General features: G+C 45.4%; 2 protein-coding genes across 2 annotated transcripts in view; both read right to left on the bottom strand.

Moving 5' to 3' along the window:
• Positions 1-450: 450 nt before the first annotated feature.
• Positions 451-2,144, bottom strand: LOC136679459 (relaxin-3 receptor 1-like). The gene has a single exon (XM_066657983.1). It carries the CDS (start codon positions 1,946-1,948, stop codon positions 734-736), a length of 1,215 nt encoding a protein of 404 aa, XP_066514080.1. The 5' UTR covers positions 1,949-2,144; the 3' UTR covers positions 451-733.
• A 5,114-nt stretch (positions 2,145-7,258) lies between these two features.
• Positions 7,259-20,551, bottom strand: part of LOC136679474 (cyclic AMP-responsive element-binding protein 3-like protein 3-A) — a 46,340-nt gene continuing 33,047 nt past the window's right edge. Inside the window, exons 6-10 of the mRNA XM_066658004.1 lie at positions 19,628-19,734; positions 18,762-18,830; positions 17,688-17,772; positions 14,002-14,098; positions 7,259-8,272 (exon numbers count right to left, since the gene is read on the bottom strand). Of these exons, the coding sequence (XP_066514101.1) occupies positions 8,007-8,272; positions 14,002-14,098; positions 17,688-17,772; positions 18,762-18,830; positions 19,628-19,734 (624 nt within the window). The 3' untranslated portion in view covers positions 7,259-8,006. The remainder of the gene's footprint in view (positions 8,273-14,001; positions 14,099-17,687; positions 17,773-18,761; positions 18,831-19,627; positions 19,735-20,551) is intronic.

Raw genomic sequence — 20,551 nt, 5'->3', positions numbered from 1 at the left:
GGGTGCTGTTGCCTGGATGTTTTTGGTCGGTGAACTATTCTCAGGCCAGCAGTGACACTGTTGCAGTTTAAAACTCCAACAGCACTGCTGTTTCTGATCCACTCCAACACACACCAGTGCTATACCTGCCCTGTGTTGACCTTGTGGGGGTCCTGACCAAGGTGAAAGGTCAGATGGACAACAATTTGTAAGTACAGAGCTACAGAGTGCTCCTGTGTGGTCAGTGGAGCTGATAAACTGGGGGTGTATGGAACTGTGTATTAAAAGGTTCGACAAGACGTGTCATGTGACCAGTGTTATGGCAATTAGTCTAGTCACCAGAAAGGAAAACCAGAGGAATAAAGACACAGAGTCAAGCATTACATCTCTAGTTTAGTTGGACAAGCACAGTTTATATAGAGCTTTTGTCACGTACACTTGTCTCGTCATCACTGATCACTTCCCCAAGTCCTAGACATTCTCTATGATTCTGCTACTTCTCCTTGTGTTGCCCTCTGATGTATATTCGACATTGTGATTAAGCTTCGCTAAATCTAACCAAGCACAGCACGTTCTGAACTGTACCATAATCACTACATATCATCTACTGTGTGCTGTGTACATGGATCAGTGTTAGTTTGCATTTTTCCATCACAACCAGGAGGTGTCCAGACATTCAGACGCGACCCTAAGTGGTCAGTCCTCGCCCCTGCATTTAGTCCGGTCCCCGCGAGAGTCTCCTCGCACTGTCCGTTCACAGTCCTCCCTCCACGCGCACCACAGCCAGTCCCTGCGTGCTGCTTTTCGGCGCCTCGGCCACCTTCTTGCCCCGGCGCGCGAGCCTGGCGAAGGTCCCGAGCAGCAGCTGCTTGAGCCCCGCGCGGTACTCGCGGCGCACGAGGCAGTAGAGCACGGGGTTGAGGCAGCTGTTGGCGTGCGCGAGGCACACGGTGAGCGGGAAGGCGTACACCTGCGCGTTGTAGAAGGCCTTGGTGAAGGGCACGAGGTCGAACTTGATGAGCACTCCCCAGAGCGTGAGCGCCTGGTTGGGCAGCCAGCAGACGAAGAAGGAGAGCACGACCACCGTGACGGACCTCGTGACGCGTGAGCGGCGTCGGCGCCGGCTGCTCACGCGCTCCTCCGAGCCGCTGCTCACGCGCCTCCGGAGCACGACGCGCAGCAGCAGCACGTAGCACGCGCAGATGACGATGAGAGGCACGAGGAAGCCCACGAGCACCTTCTGCGTCTGGTAGAGGCCGAGCAGCTGCTGCGGGTTCCAGCCGCCCGTGTCCGGGAAGCGCACGAGACAGAGTTCGTCATCGTCCATCACGCGCACCGTCGTGGAGTACACGGCGTGCGGCAACGTGGCCGTGAGCGACACGAGCCATATGGCCACGCAGGCGCGCCTCGCGCCACCGGCCGCGCCTCCACCGCCGCCGCCCCCGCAGGCGTCCACCGCGCGCAACGGCAACGGCGAAGCCAGCGCGCAGTAGCGCGTGACGCTCATGGCCGTGAGGAAGAAGACGCTCGCGTACATGTTCATGGTGGTCACCGAGCTCACGAGCTTGCACATCAGTTTGCCGAAAGGCCAGCGGAAGTCCAGGGCCGTGTCCGCGGCCCAGAACGGCAGCGTGAGCACGAACTGCAGGTCCGTGGCCGCGAGGCCCATCACGAAGCAGTTGACAGAGGAGCGGCGCGCGCCACCGTGCCTCGCCGCGCGCCTCAGCACGCACAGCGCCAGCGCGTTGCCCACCAGACCCAGAGCGCACACCGCCGCGTACACGGCGGCGATGGCCGCGCGCAGTGCCGCGCTCGCGAACGCTTCCGCGCCCTCCCAGCGCGCCGCCTCCACCACCGCCTCGTCCTCGGACAGTAGCTGCAGCCAGCAGCGCAGAGGCACCTCGCTCCGGTTCCGAGCGTCCAAGCCGTCGTCCGCGCCCACGGAGCACGCGCTGCCGTTCGCCTGCATCGCTTGGAGCGCGCGGGAAAGCGGAGGCGAGGGTCTTTATTTAATCCTCGGTGACGGAGGGGTCCTGCTCGTCCATTCCTCAAGTGTCCGTTCGCTGGTCATCCGCTGTACTGTCCTGACACGAGCGCGCGGGGAAGCGCTGATCCCCGTAGCTCACAGAAACGATTGAATTGAAGCGCGCGCAGCCTCTGCCTCCCGCCACCAGCGCTGGACTGAGATCGCGCGGCGCTCTTGCGCGGTTTATAGCCACAAACACGAGAGCGCGCGCGTTCCGGCGACGTAGCTATAACGTCTTTATTAAAGTCAACATCCGGTCATCTCAAAACCTCACACTTCACACACACTGAGGAGAAACATTTCCACAACATCTTTTAAATAACTGTATGCCGCGCTGCACACACACAAGCCCTGGGAGGAGTTAATACTGTTCTTATGGGGATTAATACGTTAAGCTCATGATTTATTTTTTCTTTAGCCCAAATAACCACACGTTGTTTACCTGAGAACATAACACTGCAAAGACATCAAAGGAAAACTGATAGTCAGCCAAAGTGGAGTGTGTAAGCACTGTGTATCTGGCAGCTTGAGGTATCTATAGGACTCCAAAATGCAGCACGTTTTAAAGTCACTATGGAGAACAGCGTCTGCCAAATGACTTAAAACAACAGTAGGTAGTATTTTTACCTTAAAGTTACAGCTTCAAAATCTCTGTGATGCTCCCCTGACCTGTAACAGGGAGAATAGAGCCGCTGTCATAGCTTCTCTGTGCTCAGCACAGCAGAAATTGCACTATGTAACTTTTAGAAGCGGGTAGGTCCCCTCCCACACACATACATTTGATTTCATGTATTCATATATATTCATGTATCATCAGTATTCCTCCTATTTCCAGCCGTGCCCTAACTCCGGCCACTGCCGTATATGGTGCAATTCTGCTCTCTCTCTTCGCCAGTCGCAGTGGGTAAAACAATAAAACATAAGATCAAGCCTTAGTAGGGCATTTAAACATCAGTCTCGCAAGAAATCACACATCTAAACAATATTTAAGTATCTCTAACAGAGTTGTAATTCTTTGTGTGCAAAACTGCATGTAGAACACAACACATTTCCATTTCACGACTGATATTTCCTCAGTGTAAAAGTTAGCTTAGCGGTTAGCTTCCTTTTCTCTGAGGGGAAAATCTACCGCCATTTTAATCCTGATATGTAGAGTACGGATACCAACACAGGACAAACGTAATCTCATTGTGTACCTCTCAAAACCAATGAATGTGGCAGCAACTGTCTCGTTTGACTGTCACAAGCAGGGGAGGTGGCCGAAGTTAGGGGGCGTTAGTAATCTTAGCAGTATTAGCACCTACTTAAACAAAAGCGTTTTTATCTAAAAACATATTTTTTTTCAAAGTCAAGCAAGTCTTGGGTATTAATCTACACACATATATAACTCCTGAAAAATGTTGATTTGAGTGAGTAAAGTACATCTATTTATTTACAGTTAGCTACGATTTCCAATATTGTAATTAAAGTGGCCGGAAATTGGGGTATTACGCTACAATGTTTACAAATTAATATATTTTTTTTTATAAATGGAAGCAGCTGAATTAAAGCTTACCAAACTAGCAGACTGAAACATCAAGTATTTTTACCTACAATATTATCTGATAAAATTTACAATGAAAGTACAAACTTAAAAAACAATGTTGGAACAGTTTACAGTGAAATGGAACTCCACCAAGACCTGCATTTAAACAAACACTGGACAAGGTGTTTAATATTTAGTCCTCTCTAATGTCCGAGTCTGTCCAATCACTTATCACTCATTTATAATGTGTGTGTATATATATATATATATATATATATATATATATATATATATATAGCCCCCTCCAGGGTGTATTCCTGCCTTGCGCCCAGTGATTCCAGGTAGGCCCCGGACCCACTGCGACCCTGAATTGGATAAGCGGTTACATATATATATATATATATGTGTGTATATATAAAAGGTGTGGGTGGTCAGAATTTATGAGTGCTGAGTGCCAACACACCCAGGGTGAAAGAGTACTTCAGTTTGGAAGTGTTTAGTGACCAAATGTACTTCAATTTCTATTTGAAAATGGGTCAATAATATCAGGCGTCTTATTTGGTCACAAGCTTCATTGGCATGCAAACCAAGCTGAGAGAGAGAGAGAGAGAGAGAGAGACTGTTTAGCATTCTGTGCCTAGACTGAAGGCAGCTGCCTGGTGGTTTTCTTCTTCTGCTCATAGTGCATGTCCTCAGCTCTGTCTGTACTCCCCCTCACCTCATTGTAAAAACACACCTTCAGTTCACCACAAACACACAGAGTATGAATCATTGCTCACTATCTCCAGAGTTAAATCTCAAATGCTGGATTACCTAACACCCACAGGTTCACCCAGTGGCAGTGCTGTTACTTTTAGTTGTCTTAATGTCAGTTCTGTTACTGTAAGTAATTGTCGGATGGTTTAATTGTCAGTGGTGTGATTGTCAGTGGTTTAATTGTCATTGGTGTGATTGTCAGTGGGGCAATTGTCAGTGGTTTGATTGTCATTGGTGTTATTGTCAGTGGTGTGATTGTCAGTGGTTTAATTGTCAGTGGTGTGATTGTCAGTGGTTTAATTGTCAGTGGTGTGATTGTCAGTGGTTTAATTGTCAGTGGTGCGATTGTCAGTGGTGTGATTGTCAGTGGTGTAATTGTCAGTGGTGTTATTGTCAGTGGTGCGATTGTCAGTGGTTTAATTGTCAGTGGTGTTATTGTCAGTGGTGTGATTGTCAGTGGTTTAATTGTCAGTGGTGCGATTGTCATTGGTGTGATTGTCATTGGTGTGATTGTCATCTGTGTGATTGTCAGTGGTTTTATTATCAGTGGTGTTATTGTCAGTGCTTTAATTGTCATTTGTGTTATTGTCAGTGGTGTGATTGTCAGTGGTGTTATTGTCAGTGGTTTAATTGTCAGTGGTGTTATTATCAGTGGTGTTATTGTCAGTGGTTTAACTGTCAGTGCTTTAATTGTCATTTGTGTTATTGTCAGTGGTGTGATTGTCAGTGGTGTTATTGCCAGTGGTTTAATTGTCAGTGGTGTTATTGTCATTTGTGTGATTGTCAGTGGTTTTATTATCAGTGGTGTGATTGTCAGTGGTGTTATTGTGAGTGATGTGATTGTCAGTGGTGTTATTGTAATTTGTGTTATTGTCAGTGGTATTATTGTCAGTGGTGTGATTGTCAGTGATGTTATTGTCAGTGGTGTTATTATCCGTGGTGTTATTGTCAGTGCTTTAATTGTCATTTGTGTGATTGTCAGTGGTTTTATTATCAGTGGTGTGATTGTCAGTGGTGTTATTGTGAGTGATGTGATTGTCAGTGGTGTTATTGTAATTTGTGTTATTGTCAGTGGTGTGATTGTCAGTGATGTTATTGTCAGTGGTGTTATTATCCGTGGTGTTATTGTCAGTGCTTTAATTGTCATTTGTGTTATTGTCAGTGGTGTGATTGTCAGTGGTGTTATTGTCAGTGGTGTTATTGTCAGTGGTGTGATTGTCAGTGGTTTGATTGTCAGTGGTTTAACTGTCAGTGGTGTGATTGTCATTGGTGTTATTGTCAGTGGTGTGATTGTCATTGGTGTGATTGTTATCTGTGTGATTGTCAGTGGTTTTATTATCAGTGGTGTTATTGTCAGTGCTTTAATTGTCATTTGTGTTATTGTCAGTGGTGTGATTGTCAGTGGTGTTATTGTCAGTGGTTTAATTGTCAGTGGTGTGATTGTCAGTGGTGTTATTATCAGTGGTGTTATTGTCAGTGGTTTAACTGTCAGTGCTTTAATTGTCATTTGTGTTATTGTCAGTGGTGTGATTGTCAGTGGTTTAATTGTCAGTGGTGTGATTGTCAGTGGTGTTATTGTCAGTGGTTTTATTATCAGTGGTGTGATTGTCAGTGGTGTTATTGTGAGTGATGTGATTGTCAGTGGTGTTATTGTAATTGGTGTTATTGTCAGTGGTATTATTGTCAGTGGTGTTATTGTAATTTGTGTTATTGTCAGTGGTATTATTGTCAGTGGTGTTATTATCCGTGGTGTTATTGTCAGTGCTTTAATTGTCATTTGTGTTATTGTCAGTGGTGTGATTGTCAGTGGTGTGATTGTCAGTGGTGTGATTGTCATTGGTGTTATTGTCAGTGGTGTGATTGTCAGTGGTTTAATTGTCAGTGGTTTGATTGTCATTGGTGTGATTGTCAGTGGTGTTATTATCAGTGGTGTTATTGTCAGTGCTTTAATTGTCATTTGTGTTATTGTCAGTGGTGTGATTTTCAATGGTTTAATTGTCAGTGGTGCGATTGTCAGTGGTTTAATTGTCAGTGGTGTTATTGTCATTGGTGTGATTGTCAGTGGTGTTATTGTCAGTGCTTTAATTGTCATTTGTGTGATTGTCAGTGGTGTGATTGTCAGTGGTGTTATTGTCAGTGGTTTGATTGTCAGTGGTTTTATCATCAGTGGTGTGATTGTCAGTGGTGTTATTGTCATTTGTGTTATTGTCAGTGGTGTTATTGTCAGTGGTGTTATTGTCATTTGTGTTATTGTCAGTGGTGTGATTATCAGTGGTGTTATTGTCAGTGGTGTTATTGCCAGTGCTTTAATTGTCATTTGTGTTATTGTCAGTGGTGTGATTGTCAGTGCTTTAATTGTCATTTGTGTGATTGTCAGTGGTGTGATTGTCAGTGGTGTTATTGTCAGTGGTGTAATTGTCAGTGGTTTGATTGTCAGTGGTGTGATTGTCAGTGGTTTAATTGTCAGTGGTGTTACAATTTTTTTTTACTTTTGAAAATCAGCCAATATGTTTCAATTGAAAGAAAGGCTTATTTGGCTCTCTCTATTGTGTTTCACAGACAACACTGCGTTTAGTCTGACGTGACGAGTTAATGACAGGCCACATCACAAGCATCTGCTACTGTTTCTGGCTGAGAAGTTTCACACACTCTGATTGGGACAAACTCAAGAGAGACTGCTCTTCCTCCACCATTACCTCCCCAGAGAGAAAACAACAAACTGCCTCGCTCACTGCAGGGTTTGGAGGAAGGAGGAAGATGGAGTTTGGTGTAACTTTGACAACTCTGACATTCATCTCTGACCCTAGAGCGCCTGTTAATACACTTGGTGACATATCTAACACTCGGTGGGTGTAATTAGAAGTGTTATACGGGCTCAGGTGTAAAGATGGCTTATGTTGTTGGAGGACAAGAAACTTCAGAGAGGACTAAAATTCAGTTGCAGATGTTTTCCATGTTTATTAAGCATCTCTAGCATCAAGTAAACAACATCAGTTCAGTGGTGTTTGTGATCCTGAACTAATCATCCACCATCACTACTTCTACATCGAATATCTAATGTTGGCTGAACACCTTCAGATCCTCACAGGGTGTGGGGAAAATGGCTGGCATGAACAACAGCGTCCTACTGCTGTGTTAATGGCTCCAAATGTAATGGTTAACTTGAATTTAATGTGCACAGCAAGCTTCACCCAGAGCTGTAGGAAATGTTTGAGTTGATTGATTTACAAAATCAAGACAGATCACAGTCAGAAAAAAAGGAAACAAAGTCAAGCTCGGCTCCTGAATCAGAACGTTTCTTCCGAAGATGACAGCCGTATCGTTGCATGAAGCTAGAGGAGAACATTTCAAAGATGTTTGTGTTGCTCTTTTTTAGTGGCAGAAAGTTTGGCCCCTTATACCAAGGACAAGACGTGCTAATATTAGTGTCTGGTTTCTGTGTTCGTTCACACGTCGATACAGAGCAGCCGTGTGAGAGAGTGAAGGGTCTCGGTGTGGATTGTCAAAGCCGTCCCGCTGTTAAACTCTTTCAGAGGCTCAGGATAATGTCCCAGCCGTCTGCAGCAGTGAAAGCAAAGGCAATTGTCAGCATCAAACACTGCGTTCATTTCTCTGCCCCAAAGCTGACGCCTATCATCAAGTTAAAGCAGTTCTCGGTTGTTGTGTTTGTTCCGCGCCGCTGGGAACAGAAGCACATATCCATTCAAATGGCTAATGACATCATTTTCTGTGCTCCTGGTGATACGATCCCAAATCGGGGCGTGAGAGCCAACTCAACGTTGCCTTGTGCCCAGTGATGGGGTCGCCATGGTGATGCTCCCGGTCTCCATAGCTACGATTGTGGGTTAGAGGCTCCATGTCTGCGTATCCTGGCCGGATGTGCATCTTGGTAATCACGGTGGTCGTCTCCACCCCTCTGTCCATGGAGAAGACAGGAGAGGACAGGCTATGGATCTCCACCACAGAGCGTAGGGACCGTGAGTGGACTAGAGGAGGACACAAGCACAAAAATGTGGTTAGCACTAGTTTAAAAACAAACAAAAGGAGACATTACCTTGAATACCCCAGAGATAATACAGACCAGTGTAATCAGCTCAGCATCAGTGTCCAGTCTGATCCACACTGGGCCCAGAGACTCCATTAAGCAGCCGGAAAATCTTTGCCATTTCATATTAAGTCCATATCGCCTCGTGAATGAATTAATCAAAAGCTGGATGATTGCTTGGTATGAGATGAGTGTAACGGAGCTGAAAGTGGTCAAATTGGAGAAGTGGCTGGAGGGAATCTGGAAGCCGAGGAGAGAGCCACTCGCTCATGCCATAAATCGGGATTCATTAATATCTTCAATATCAACCTCGTCAGTCGTGCACAGGAAAGCAATATAATGCTATTTTTATCCAGTACTCGCTGTCTTTGTGCTGTTCTTCGTCATGTTCTAGTGCGTCTCATCCTTAATCTGTCATGTGCTTTGTTTGATTTGCTTCTTCAGGTCTCTGGCGTCTCCTCTTACCACGCCCTGTCACGTGTCAGCGCTCACAGGTGCTGCCTATTGTCTATTTTTATATACGCTCTGTGTATTTGTCTGTGGGCTGTCGGTCATTTGTCATTTTCTGGTTATATCTTTGCTAGGCCGTTTGTGTTGCTTATGGCAGCTTCATCGTTGTTCTATTGTTACATAAACAGCATAAAATAACATTTATGCTGTGTTTTTATCTACGAGTTCTTTCCTCGTTACTCATCATCGGGTCATGTGAGGTCATACATCCCTCAAACAAAGGAAATCCTATTTCTGACAAGATCAGATGTTTTAAAGCAAAACTAGGTAGTATTTTTTACGTTAAAATCACATCTTCAAAATTATTAGGATGCTCCATTGACCTGTAATTGGGAGAATATAGGGTCTGTCTCTGGCTCAGCACTGCAGAAACCGCACTATGTAACATCAGAGAATAATAATAATACATTTATTTGTAATGCACTTTACATTTGTGGACATTGGGTGGACATTGTACAGCACCGTATATGAATGCAAATAAAGGGTTAAACTACAGAATTAAAGCAAAACCAAAACCAAGCTCAGTGCATGGCCAGGTTTCTATCCCCCAGGTGTTTATAGACATGACTGTGGAGCAGTAGACTAGAAGCCTTCTATCTCCCAGAGGAATGCTTGGTCAGGGAGAGGAGGGGGGGGGGGTGCTACTGCAGCAAAGTGGATAACAGGCTGAATTGGTAGCTGCCATGATTTCCTAAGCCTCAGAGGAACACGAGGATGTAAACCGATCAATACCATGATGACTTAATATGCTCGCCGTCGAGTCTTCAACCCACTATGGGCCTAGTTCCCCCAACACTGAGGAATGGAGAAAGAGCAGACTGTGATCTAGAGTAACATCAGCAAAAACACTGCCAGAAGAGTCTGGGACTCTGTTTCTGGAAAATTCCATAGCACTTTACAGATGGGAAATTAGTGGTTAAAAATATAGTGATATGATGATAACAAGTTGTATTTATCTACATCGGGTAGAAATGATAACCAGGGTTCGAATCCCTGCTCGAATAAAGCACAGATACGTAAGAGCTGATGACTGGGGTTCGAGTCCCTGCTCGGGTAAAGCACAGATACGTAAGAGCTGATGAATGGGGTTCGAGTCCCTGCTCGGGTAAAGCACAGATACGTAAGAGCTGATGACTAGGGTTCGAGTCCCTGCTCGGGTAAAGCACAGATTCGTAAGAGCTGATGACTGGGGTTCGAGTCCCTGCTCGGGTAAAGCACAGATACGTAAGAGCTGATGACTAGGGTTCGAGTCCCTGCTCGGGTAAAGCACAGATTCGTAAGAGCTGATGACTGGGGTTCGAGTCCCTGCTCGGGTAAAGCACAGATACTTTAGAGCTGATGACTAGGGTTCGAGTTCCTGCTCGGGTAAAGCACAGATACGTTAGAGCTGATGACTAGGGTTCGAGTCCCTGCTCGGGTAAGGCACAGATACGTAAGAGCTGATGACTAGGGTTCGAGTCCCTGCTCGGGTAAAGCACAGATTCGTAAGAGCTAATGAATGGGGTTCGAGTCCCTGCTCGGGTAAAGCACAGATACGTTAGAGCTGATGACTAGGGTTCGAGTTCCTGCTCAGGTAAAGCACAGATACGTTAGAGCTGATGACTGGGGTTCGAGTCCCTGCTCGGGTAAAGCACAGATACGTAAGAGCTGATGACTGGGGTTCGAGTCCCTGCTCGGGTAAAGCACAGATACATAAGAGCTGATGAATGGGGTTCGAGTCCCTGCTCGGGTAAAGCACAGATACGTAAGAGCTGATGACTAGGGTTCGAGTCCCTGCTCGGGTAAAGCACAGATTCGTAAGAGCTGATGACTGGGGTTCGAGTCCCTGCTCGGGTAAAGCACAGATACGTTAGAGCTGATGACTAGGGTTCGAGTTCCTGCTCGGGTAAAGCACAGATACGTTAGAGCTGATGACTAGGGTTCGAGTCCCTGCTCGGGTAAAGCACAGATACGTAAGAGCTGATGACTAGGGTTCGAGTCCCTGCTCGGGTAAAGCACAGATTCGTAAGAGCTGATGAATGGGGTTCGAGTCCCTGCTCGGGTAAAGCACAGATACGTAAGAGCTGATGACTGGGGTTCGAGTCCCTGCTCGGGTAAAGCACAGATACGTAAGAGCTGATGACTGGGGTTCGAGTCCCTGCTCGGGTAAAGCACAGATACGTAAGAGCTGATGACTGGGGTTCGAGTCCCTGCTCGGGTAAAGCACAGATACGTAAGAGCTGAAGACTGGGGTTCGAGTCCCTGCTCGGGTAAAGCACAGATGCGTAAGAGCTGATGACTGGGGTTCGAGTCCCTGCTCGGGTAAAGCACAGATACGTAAGAGCTGATGACTGGGGTTCGAGTCCCTGCTCGGGTAAAGCACAGATACGTAAGAGCTGAAGACTGAGGTTCGAGTCCCTGCTCGGGTAAAGCACAGATGCGTAAGAGCTGATGACTGGGGTTCGAGTCCCTGCTCGGGTAAAGCACAGATACGTAAGAGCTGATGACTGGGGTTCGAGTCCCTGCTCGGGTAAAGCACAGATACGTAAGAGCTGATGACTGGGGTTCGAGTCCCTGCTCGGGTAAAGCACAGATACGTAAGAGCTGAAGACTGGGGTTCGAGTCCCTGCTCGGGTAAAGCACAGATGCGTAAGAGCTGATGACTGGGGTTCGAGTCCCTGCTCGGGTAAAGCACAGATACGTAAGAGCTGATGACTGGGGTTCGAGTCCCTGCTCGGGTAAAGCACAGATACGTAAGAGCTGATGACTAGGGTTCGAGTCCCTGCTCGGGTAAAGCACAGATTCGTAAGAGCTGATGACTAGGGTTCGAGTCCCTGCTCGGGTAAAGCACAGATACGTAAGAGCTGATGACTGGGGTTCGAGTCCCTGCTCGGGTAAAGCACAGATACGTAAGAGCTGAAGACTGGGGTTCGAGTCCCTGCTCGGGTAAAGCACAGATGCGTAAGAGCTGATGACCGGGGTTCGAGCCCCTGCTCGGGTAAAGCACAGATACGTAAGAGCTGATGACTAGGGTTCGAGTCCCTGCTCGGGTAAAGCACAGATTCGTAAGAGCTGATGACTAGGGTTCGAGTCCCTGCTCGGTTAAAGCACAGATACGTAAGAGCTGATGACTGGGGTTCGAGTCCCTGCTCCAGTAAAGCATAGTTCAATAAGAGCTGATGACTGGGGTTTGATTCACTCGACATTTTGCTGCACCATCATCACAGAGCATGACGGACAAGGGGCAAACACTGTGTGACATCTAAACGACCTCACTCGTGTTTACATCAGCGGTCACCAGCGTTTAAGAACTGATTAATATCATGAGACAACTCGTCTAAAGTGAGAAGTGAGAGTCAAAGAGTGTCTCAAGAGACAAGTGAGACAGAGCAGTGACTTTGAAACAGTTTGTGTGCAGCAGGAGGAGGTGATGACTGGTGTTTCCCAAAAGTCCTCTCTGATTACTGAGTAATCAGTATAGCAGTGCAGCGCTGGAATACTGATGTCATTAATATCGACAGCCCTACGCATAATAGCCGTCTCCCCTAGTGTAAAGTGCCTGCGCGCGTACAGTGCCTGTGGATGGAGGTGATTGGGATTGTGACAGCTAAGTGCATCCCTGCCCTCACTAATGTGAGCAGTGATTAAACGAAACCAAAGGGAAAGATTCAGGAGCCGGGGGTTGGCTGGGGCAGGGGCCTATTAAACAGCCATCGGTCCACACTGTACAATCAGATCCACTGTGGTGATACTGCTTCCGAATCACTTCAAAGAGAACCTGCACACTAACATCTATGATTCTGGGGAATTGCTGCTCTTTCTGGTTTGTTTATGTTCAGAAGCTCTGTCTTTTAAGGTGGAACTGTTGTCTGTGGGTTTTTGTTTACTGTTTGAATTACCACAGAAACTCATTTGTAACTTGGGTTGTTTAGTTTTGTAGCACGTTCAGTCTGTGTTTACTAGAATTTACTTAAAGCACTCTCCTGAATTTGGGGTCCGTTCCACCTTAAGTAATCAAACACAGCAAAAATAGGTCAATATTACCCACCCATGGAGCAGGAATAGAGCGATATCCATATCTTGATCTTGATGCTTTTCCACATTTGGAGGTCTCTCTACTGTCTAAACACCTCCAGATGTAGTATAACTGCCATGAAAGGGAACCCAGTAAACAATTAGCCGTTGATTCAACGTTGAAATAACGTAATGATTGCCGTCTAATCAACGTTCTCTTAAGGTTGAAAATGAAAGTTGAAAAGACGTCCAAACACAGACATTGAAAAGACGACTATTAGACGTATTTTGGACGTCCATTGACGTTATTAATTGGTCCCGAAATAAATACTTGTATAAAACGCGTTTTGGACGTCCACTGACGTTATCGATTGGTCACCACTTAACTAACTTATTAAGATGGAATTTAGACGTCCATTGACGTTTAAAATATGTCCTTGACGGACAGACTATTTTTAGACCTATTTTGAACGTCCAGGGACGTTCCTTGTTTACTGGGAAATCCTAGCATAACCTTTTATTTTTTTCACTCATTAACTGACACTGGGGTTTCGTAAACACATTAGACCGGGTTCCAGTTCAGAGAGTGAGCAAATGATGAGGAAAAATCCTCAGAATTTTATAAAAAGTGTTTTTAAATTAGAATTGTGAACATTGCCTTTAAATGCCTCAAGTAGGAGGGGTCAATAGCTCTGTATGTTTTAGGTCATAAATATGCTCACATTTCCAAAATGACATTTTTAACCCCATAGGGTTTGGGACCAAACTGAACCACTAATTGCTAATATATAGAGCTGAAAGTGTTAGTATCGGGCCTATGTCCAGGAGGTCAGTAGTAGAGTCTCTTTCAGTGAAGCAAAGTCAATAGATTTGGAGCATCTGAAGCAGCTACACATGAGTCTAAGCTTGCATTGGCTCACTGCCAAAACATCAGAACCAGGTTAGGGGGCCACTCTATTTCTATAAAACAGCCATTGGTCTTGACCGTATGAGCAGTTCAGACAAATTCTCCATTAAAAGCCAGAGGTTACAGGGGTTAACCTCCTAGCGCTGGGCAGTGGAGCAGTGGAACTGTGTTCTCCAGTGTTTTATAGCTCTATCCAACACTTTGGGATTAGGTAAAGTGTCATTTGAGATCCTACTTCGCCACCTGACTGAATCACTGACCTCTAGATGCCGCAAAGTCCCCCGGCTGACCGGCTCCGCTGAGGGACACTGGCTGGAGACTGGGGAACAGGATGAGGGAGAAGGACAAGAGCAACACCTACAAGAGAGGAAGAGTCTTTTCAGCCGGTGGTAAAATAATAATCAATCTTCAAGCTTGTTCATGCTAATCTTACGCTTATGCAGCTGAAACACAAACATGTAACACAGTGGAACTTGACTGGACCTTTCGTCCTCTTACTTTTCTTAGACTTAGTGTGTTCAGTCAGCCATTCCCAGTGTGTAAAGTCCTGCTTGTTTACTTTTGCACCTAGGTCAAAATACCAAAGCTAATCAGAACTATGTCCAAATATATTTGGATACATTAATTAGTGAATAGGGTGGCACAGTGGCGCACCAGGTAGTGTCGCAGTCACACTGCTCCAGGGGCCTGGAGGTTGTGGGTTCGATTCCCGCTCCGGGTGACTGTCTGTGAGGAGTGTGGTGTGTTCTCTCTGTGTCTGCGTGGGTTTCCTCTGGGTGACTGACTGTGAGGAGTGTGGTGTGTTCTCCCTGTGTCTGCGTGGGTTTCCTCCGGGTGACTGTCTGTGAGGAGTGTGGTCTGTTCTCCGTGTGTCTGCATGGGTTTCCTCCGGGTGACTGTCTGTGAGGAGTGTGGTGTGTTCTCCCTGTGTCTGCATGGGTTTCCTCTGGGTGACTGTCTGTGAGGAGTGTGGTGTGTTCTCCCTGTGTCTGCGTGGGTTTCCTCCGGGTGACTGTCTGTGAGGAGTGTGGTGTGTTCTCCCTGTGTCTGCGTGGGTTTCCTCCGGGTGACTGTCTGTGAGGAGTGTGGTGTGTTCTCCCTGTGTCTGCATGGGTTTCCTCTGGGTGACTGTCTGTGAGGAGTGTGTTGTGTTCTCCCTGTGTCTGTGTGGGTTTCCTCCGGGTGACTGTCTGTGAGGAGTTGGTGTGTTCTCCCCATGTCCGCGTGGGTTTCCTCCCACAGTCCAAAAAAAAAAAAAAAAACACATGTTGGTAGGTGGGTTGGCGACTCAAAAGTGTCCGTAGGTGTGAGTGTGTGTGTCTGTGTTGCCCTGTGAAGGACTGGCGCCCCCACCAGGGTGTATTCCCGCCTTGGACCCACCGTGACCCTGAACTGGATAAGCGCTTACAGATAATGAATGAATGAATAATTAGCGAATAAGAAGCTCATTTAAGGTGTAACTATTGCTGAGACATTTGTTTAAAAGCACACACAGAGCCTGTGTAATCGTCATAGAAAAGCAATATTAATTAAATGGGTCACTGTGGACATGAGCCTACTCTTTAACAAGTGTCAGTTTGTGGGCCATAAAGCCCTCCCTTGGGCTGTGGAGAGGTGAAACGTCATTTGAGATAATTGTGATGCAAAGCTAATCACCTAAAAATTATGACCTGGCTAATGTCCTCATGGCTGAATGCCATCAAATCCTCAACAACATCAAGTTATATTATATCATACTTATATGTATAACACATATATCACCGCTGTCCAATGAAGGACATGTATTTCCATTTTTAGTTCATTACATCATGTAAACAGAGCAGCTTTCCTTCACATTTCACGATGAATGGACCAATAGGAATGCTCCAAAATGATGTTTAATTAAATTGTTTTACCTTGACTTCCATTGAAATTTAAGAAGGTTTTTGTTCTCCTGTTATAATTTTGGAGATGTGTGTTTTCATTAGACAGTGACAGTCTGTAATCACTGATATACCTCATGCACATTTGCACAGTTCTGTTTCGCACCATATATCTATCTATGTGCATGTAAAGCCTTCCCAAAAGAGTAGAGGCTGTTATTGCTGTACACTCCAGGGACCAGCTCCCTTGATTTTAGAAGACACTTGGGTGTAAATACAAAGAAAATATGGTGTAGTTAACAATGGATGCTTGTTAGACCAGTGCTACCTGCAAGTATTGAAGCTTTCATTAACTGAGGGATCACAGACACAGTTGTGCAGTCGGTTCAAGTCCATTGATGGTTTGAAATGAGATTCATGAAATAAGCTCAACTTCAAACTCAACAATGAAAATAAAATAGTGAACAGATGAATGTAAATGCCACAAAAATGAGCATGGAATGGCCTCTTTAGCCTCTCCCTCACTTTAATGCTGTTCAGGTTTGTGGGTCAAGGCTCTGGCCTTTGTAGGTCAGAGAGAATAGAGTGAGAGAAATCATCTTCAATGGACTTGTGAAATGGTTTGGGACACTGCATGAAACGCTGTTATAAAATGCTATAAAAATGGACATGCAGCTTAACAGTAGCAGCCATTTTGTCTGTTTTTGTCCACGTGTACAATCAGCAGAACGGCACATACATTCATGTGTTTAACAATCATTCATTCCAAGCCTCTTATAAATTATTCATTGATCAAAACAAGCATCGCGTATACAGGGGGATAATGAGAGCTTCACTCCTGCACTCAATAATATATTTTGCATCTCCATCTAGGGCAGGATGCCTCTATGGAGCCTGAATGGATGCACGAGGTTCTCCTAAACCTTTATCAGCCAAGACGTGTTCGGTGTTCGAAGTTAGCATCAAAAATGAATGGAAGCAATGGAAGCCTACAGCAGTCAGTTCACATACTGGAAACTGCATGTTAAAGGTAAAACACACACTGGAATCATAGGCAGTATGAGTGAAATAAAACTATTAAAGAAATGTTTATATTTAGGGCGGCACGGTGGCGCAGCAGGTAGTGTCACAGTCGCACAGCTCCAGGGGCCTGGAGGTTATGGGTTCGATTCCCGCTCCGGGTGACTGTCTGTGAGGAGTGTGGTGTGTTCTCTCTGTGTCTGCGTGGGTTTCCTCTGGGTGACTGTCTGTGAGGAGTGTGGTGTGTTCTCCCTGTGTCTGCGTGGGTTTCCTCCGGGTGACTGTCTGTGAGGAGTGTGGTGTGTTCTCCCTGTGTCCGCGTGGGTTTCCTCCGGGTGACTGTCTGTGAGGAGTGTGGTGTGTTCTCTCTGTGTCTGCGTGGGTTTCCTCCGGGTGACTGTCTGTGAGGAGTGTGGTGTGTTCTCTCTGTGTCTGCGTGGGTTTCCTCCGGGTGACTGTCTGTGAGGAGTGTGGTGTGTTCTCTCTGTGTCTGCGTGGGTTTCCTCCGGGTGACTGTCTGTGAGGAGTGTGGTGTGTTCTCCCTGTGTCCGCGTGGGTTTCCTCCGGGTGCTCCGGTTTCCTCCCACAGTACAAAAACACACGTTGGTAGGTGGATTGGCGAATCAAAAGTGTCCGTATGTGTGAGTGTGTGAGTGAATGTGTGTGTGTGTCTGTGTTGCCTTGTGAAGGACTGGCGCCCCCTCCAGGGTGTATTCCCGCCTTGCGCCTAGACTCTGGACCCACCGCGACCCTGAACTGGATAAGGGTTACAGATAATGAATGAATGTTTATATTTTGGATGTACACTGCTGCACAAAGCCCTGCCCATTAGGTCACTGTAGCCAGAGCCGTAGTGCTATTGGTTGAGTATGCAACCAATAAAGTCATTCACAAGTCAGTATTCTCAAATATGTCAAATTGAAGCTAACGTGCTTCCTGTGCTGACTTCATAACATTTAAGTCCATTGTGTGTATCATCAGTGATATTTGTTATCACTGTAAGATACGCCCTTATCACAGGAGTAAAACACAAAGAGCCTGTCTTCCTGCCAAGGCCCACTCACCAGGACACAGGTGCCAGTCTGAGCAGGTTTACAGCAGCCGCTCATAACCACAGCCTGCAGCCTCCTCAACTGCTCCATCAGAGAACTGAGAGAGAGAGAGAGAGAGATACTGTTTATACTGTTCTGGAATGTTCTCCTCACGTTCTCTCGTCTAGAATTCTCACGGTTGTAGATTATTCTTCGTTCGGCTGTTTTAGAATGTTCTCCCTGTTACAGAAAACATATCCATTCACACTGTGCTACAATGTTGTCACCTGTTTACACTGTTCTAGAAGGTTCTCACCTCTTCATGCTGGTCTAGATTATTCCCACCAGTGCGCACGGTTCTAGTAGAAGGTTCTCCCCACTCATGATGTCCTAGAATACTTTTGGTTCATTCCCAAAAACCATTGATTTCTTGATATCAATAAAGCAGCTGGTGTGTTATATATTGTACCTCAGCATGGCTTTATCTGAGATGGCATGTGAATAGCGTTCAAAGCAGGGGGCTCTCACCCTTTGGCTCACCACAGAGCAGTGATGGAATTTATCAAACTTTTACAATACCGAGGTTCTCTGTTTGCATTTTTACGTTCGTGGGAGACATGATAGGGCTTCTGTTTACAAATGTGGATTTCTTGGTGTGACATGGTGTCACTGTTTATAGTGGTCCTGGATTGGATGCTTGCCTCGGGTCACTGTCTGTGGAGTGTGTTCTCCCTGTGTCTGTGTGGGTTTCTTCCGGTTTCCTCAGATAATCCAATAACACATGCTGGTAAGTGGATTTACTTGTGTGCCATTTTTGACAGGTGTGAGTGATTGGGTGAGTGTGCGATGCCCTATAACGGACTGAATCCCAATCTGGAGTGTGTTCATTCCTTGTACCCAATGTGCAGTGCATGGTTTTTGGTTTTCAAAATCTTTTTAGCCTCTGATGCCATGGACTTTTAAGGGTAATGCACGGGGACAAGAGCGGGAATCCTCTTGAGCACAAATATGAGTCATAGTGTAAAATGACGTGGACGGCGGTGTTAGGGGATTGTGGGTAATGAGCAGATTAGTAAACTGTGGATAATTTGAGGTCAGGACTCTTACGTGTTGGTTTTCTCCAGCTGAATCACTTTCTTCTGCAACTCCAGATTCTGTGCACTGCAGGCAGCCATTCTGAATAAGAAATGATGTTGGTTATTAATAAATCACATTATAGAGAGCACATAAATCATATCCAGTACATGAAACAAGATTTATATTGAGACATGTACTCTCTTTATTTCAGTCACTGTCTGAGTGTTCAAGCCCTCCCCCCCCCACCCCCTCACCACACACTGGATGATAGTGAGAAGATGATTATACTGTTAATGAGTGTCATGTAAAGGTTTGAATGGCAGAAAGACTGCAGCAGATAGTGATAGTTAATTATAAATTGATGTCGTCCGGATAATCCTCTCTCATATCCGTAAAGCACTGATCCATTAGGAACAGAAAAGGCTCAAGTACGTCTTTAGAAACTGCCTCGGTCAAAAAGCTTTTCACTGTCTTTTCAGAAAACACTCTGGTTAAAGGCATCATTTGTCATTATTTGAGGTTTTCACAGGTGTTTTTATAGAGGGAGAGAGAGGGAGAGAGAGAGTGGTGGAACAGAAAGAAAAAGACAGAATAAATGTGACATGAACAAATGGATAACACGGGAGTGTAAAAAAGAGAAATTAAAGAAGAGATACAGATAGTGATGGAGAGAAAAGGGAGATTGAAAGTGGAAGAAGAGGGATCAGGGGCATCAGAGAAAAAGTATGGGACATGGGGGAAAATAGGGGATATACTGGGAGTTAAAAAAAAAGGAGGGAAATGATGGAAGAGGTAGAAAGAGTTTAAGATGGAGTGGAAGAAGTGGGTATAGAGTGAGGGAACAGGAAAGGAAAAAAGAAGCAAAAGAGGAAGGGAGAGAATGAGTGAGATCTTACCTCCCTTCCAGGCCGTCAACATATTCTTTCTTCTTCTTTCTGCTCTCCTGAGCTGACTGCTTGTTCCGGATCTTTCTGCGAATCTTTTTCAAGATCTTCTCCTCATTCTAATGAAAAGAAAGTGGGGTGAAATCCCTGCAACACACTGCTAACAGCCTGTTTACATACTGCTAACAAACTGCTAACAAACGTCTAGCACACAGTTAACACACTGTTAGTACACTGTTAACACACTACTAACAAACTGCTGAAACCCTGTTAACATACTGCTAGCACATTGAACTAAACTTTGTTTACACACTGCTAACAAACTGCTAACAACCTGTTAACACACTGCTAACAAACTGCTAACACACTGCTGATAACTTCTAGCACACCATTAACACACTGTTAATACACTGTTAACACACTACTAACAAACTGCTAACACCATGTTAACACACTGCTAATACACTGTTAACACACTACTAACAAACTGCTAACACCATGTTAACACACTGCTAATACACTGTTAACACACTACTAACAAACTGTTGACACCCTGTTAACATACTGCTAGCACATTGAACTACACCCTGTTAACAAACTGCTAACACACTGCTAATTTACACACTGCAAACAAACTACACACTGCTAGCAATCTACAAACACACTGATGACAAAATGCTAACACACTCTTAACATAATCACAGAGGAGACATAAATAATTCCACAGCTCTCTTCAGTCCTCCTGCTGAAAAATTCAGTTCTAGAATATTCGTACCTGTTCTAAAATGGTCTCACCAGTTTCTGCTTTTCTAAAAGTGTTCTCACCTGTTTAAAAACTTCTAGATTGTTCTCATGTGTTTATACGATTCTAGAATGTTCTCACCTGTTTACGTCATTTAAAAATGTTCTCACCCTTTAAACATCTCTAGAACGCTC

The sequence above is a fragment of the Hoplias malabaricus genome, chromosome Y (genome assembly GCF_029633855.1).
Source record: "Hoplias malabaricus isolate fHopMal1 chromosome Y, fHopMal1.hap1, whole genome shotgun sequence".
Classification (NCBI taxonomy): domain Eukaryota; kingdom Metazoa; phylum Chordata; class Actinopteri; order Characiformes; family Erythrinidae; genus Hoplias; species Hoplias malabaricus.
The sequence above is the reverse complement of the archived record's forward strand: the minus strand, read 5'-3'. Positions and strand labels throughout refer to the sequence as shown.

What these genes read in the sequence shown, in the direction of transcription:
- LOC136679459 (XM_066657983.1), bottom strand. Translation starts at nt 1,948, where the DNA reads ATGCAGGCGAACGGCAGCGCGTGCTCCGTGGGCGCGGACGACGGCTTG.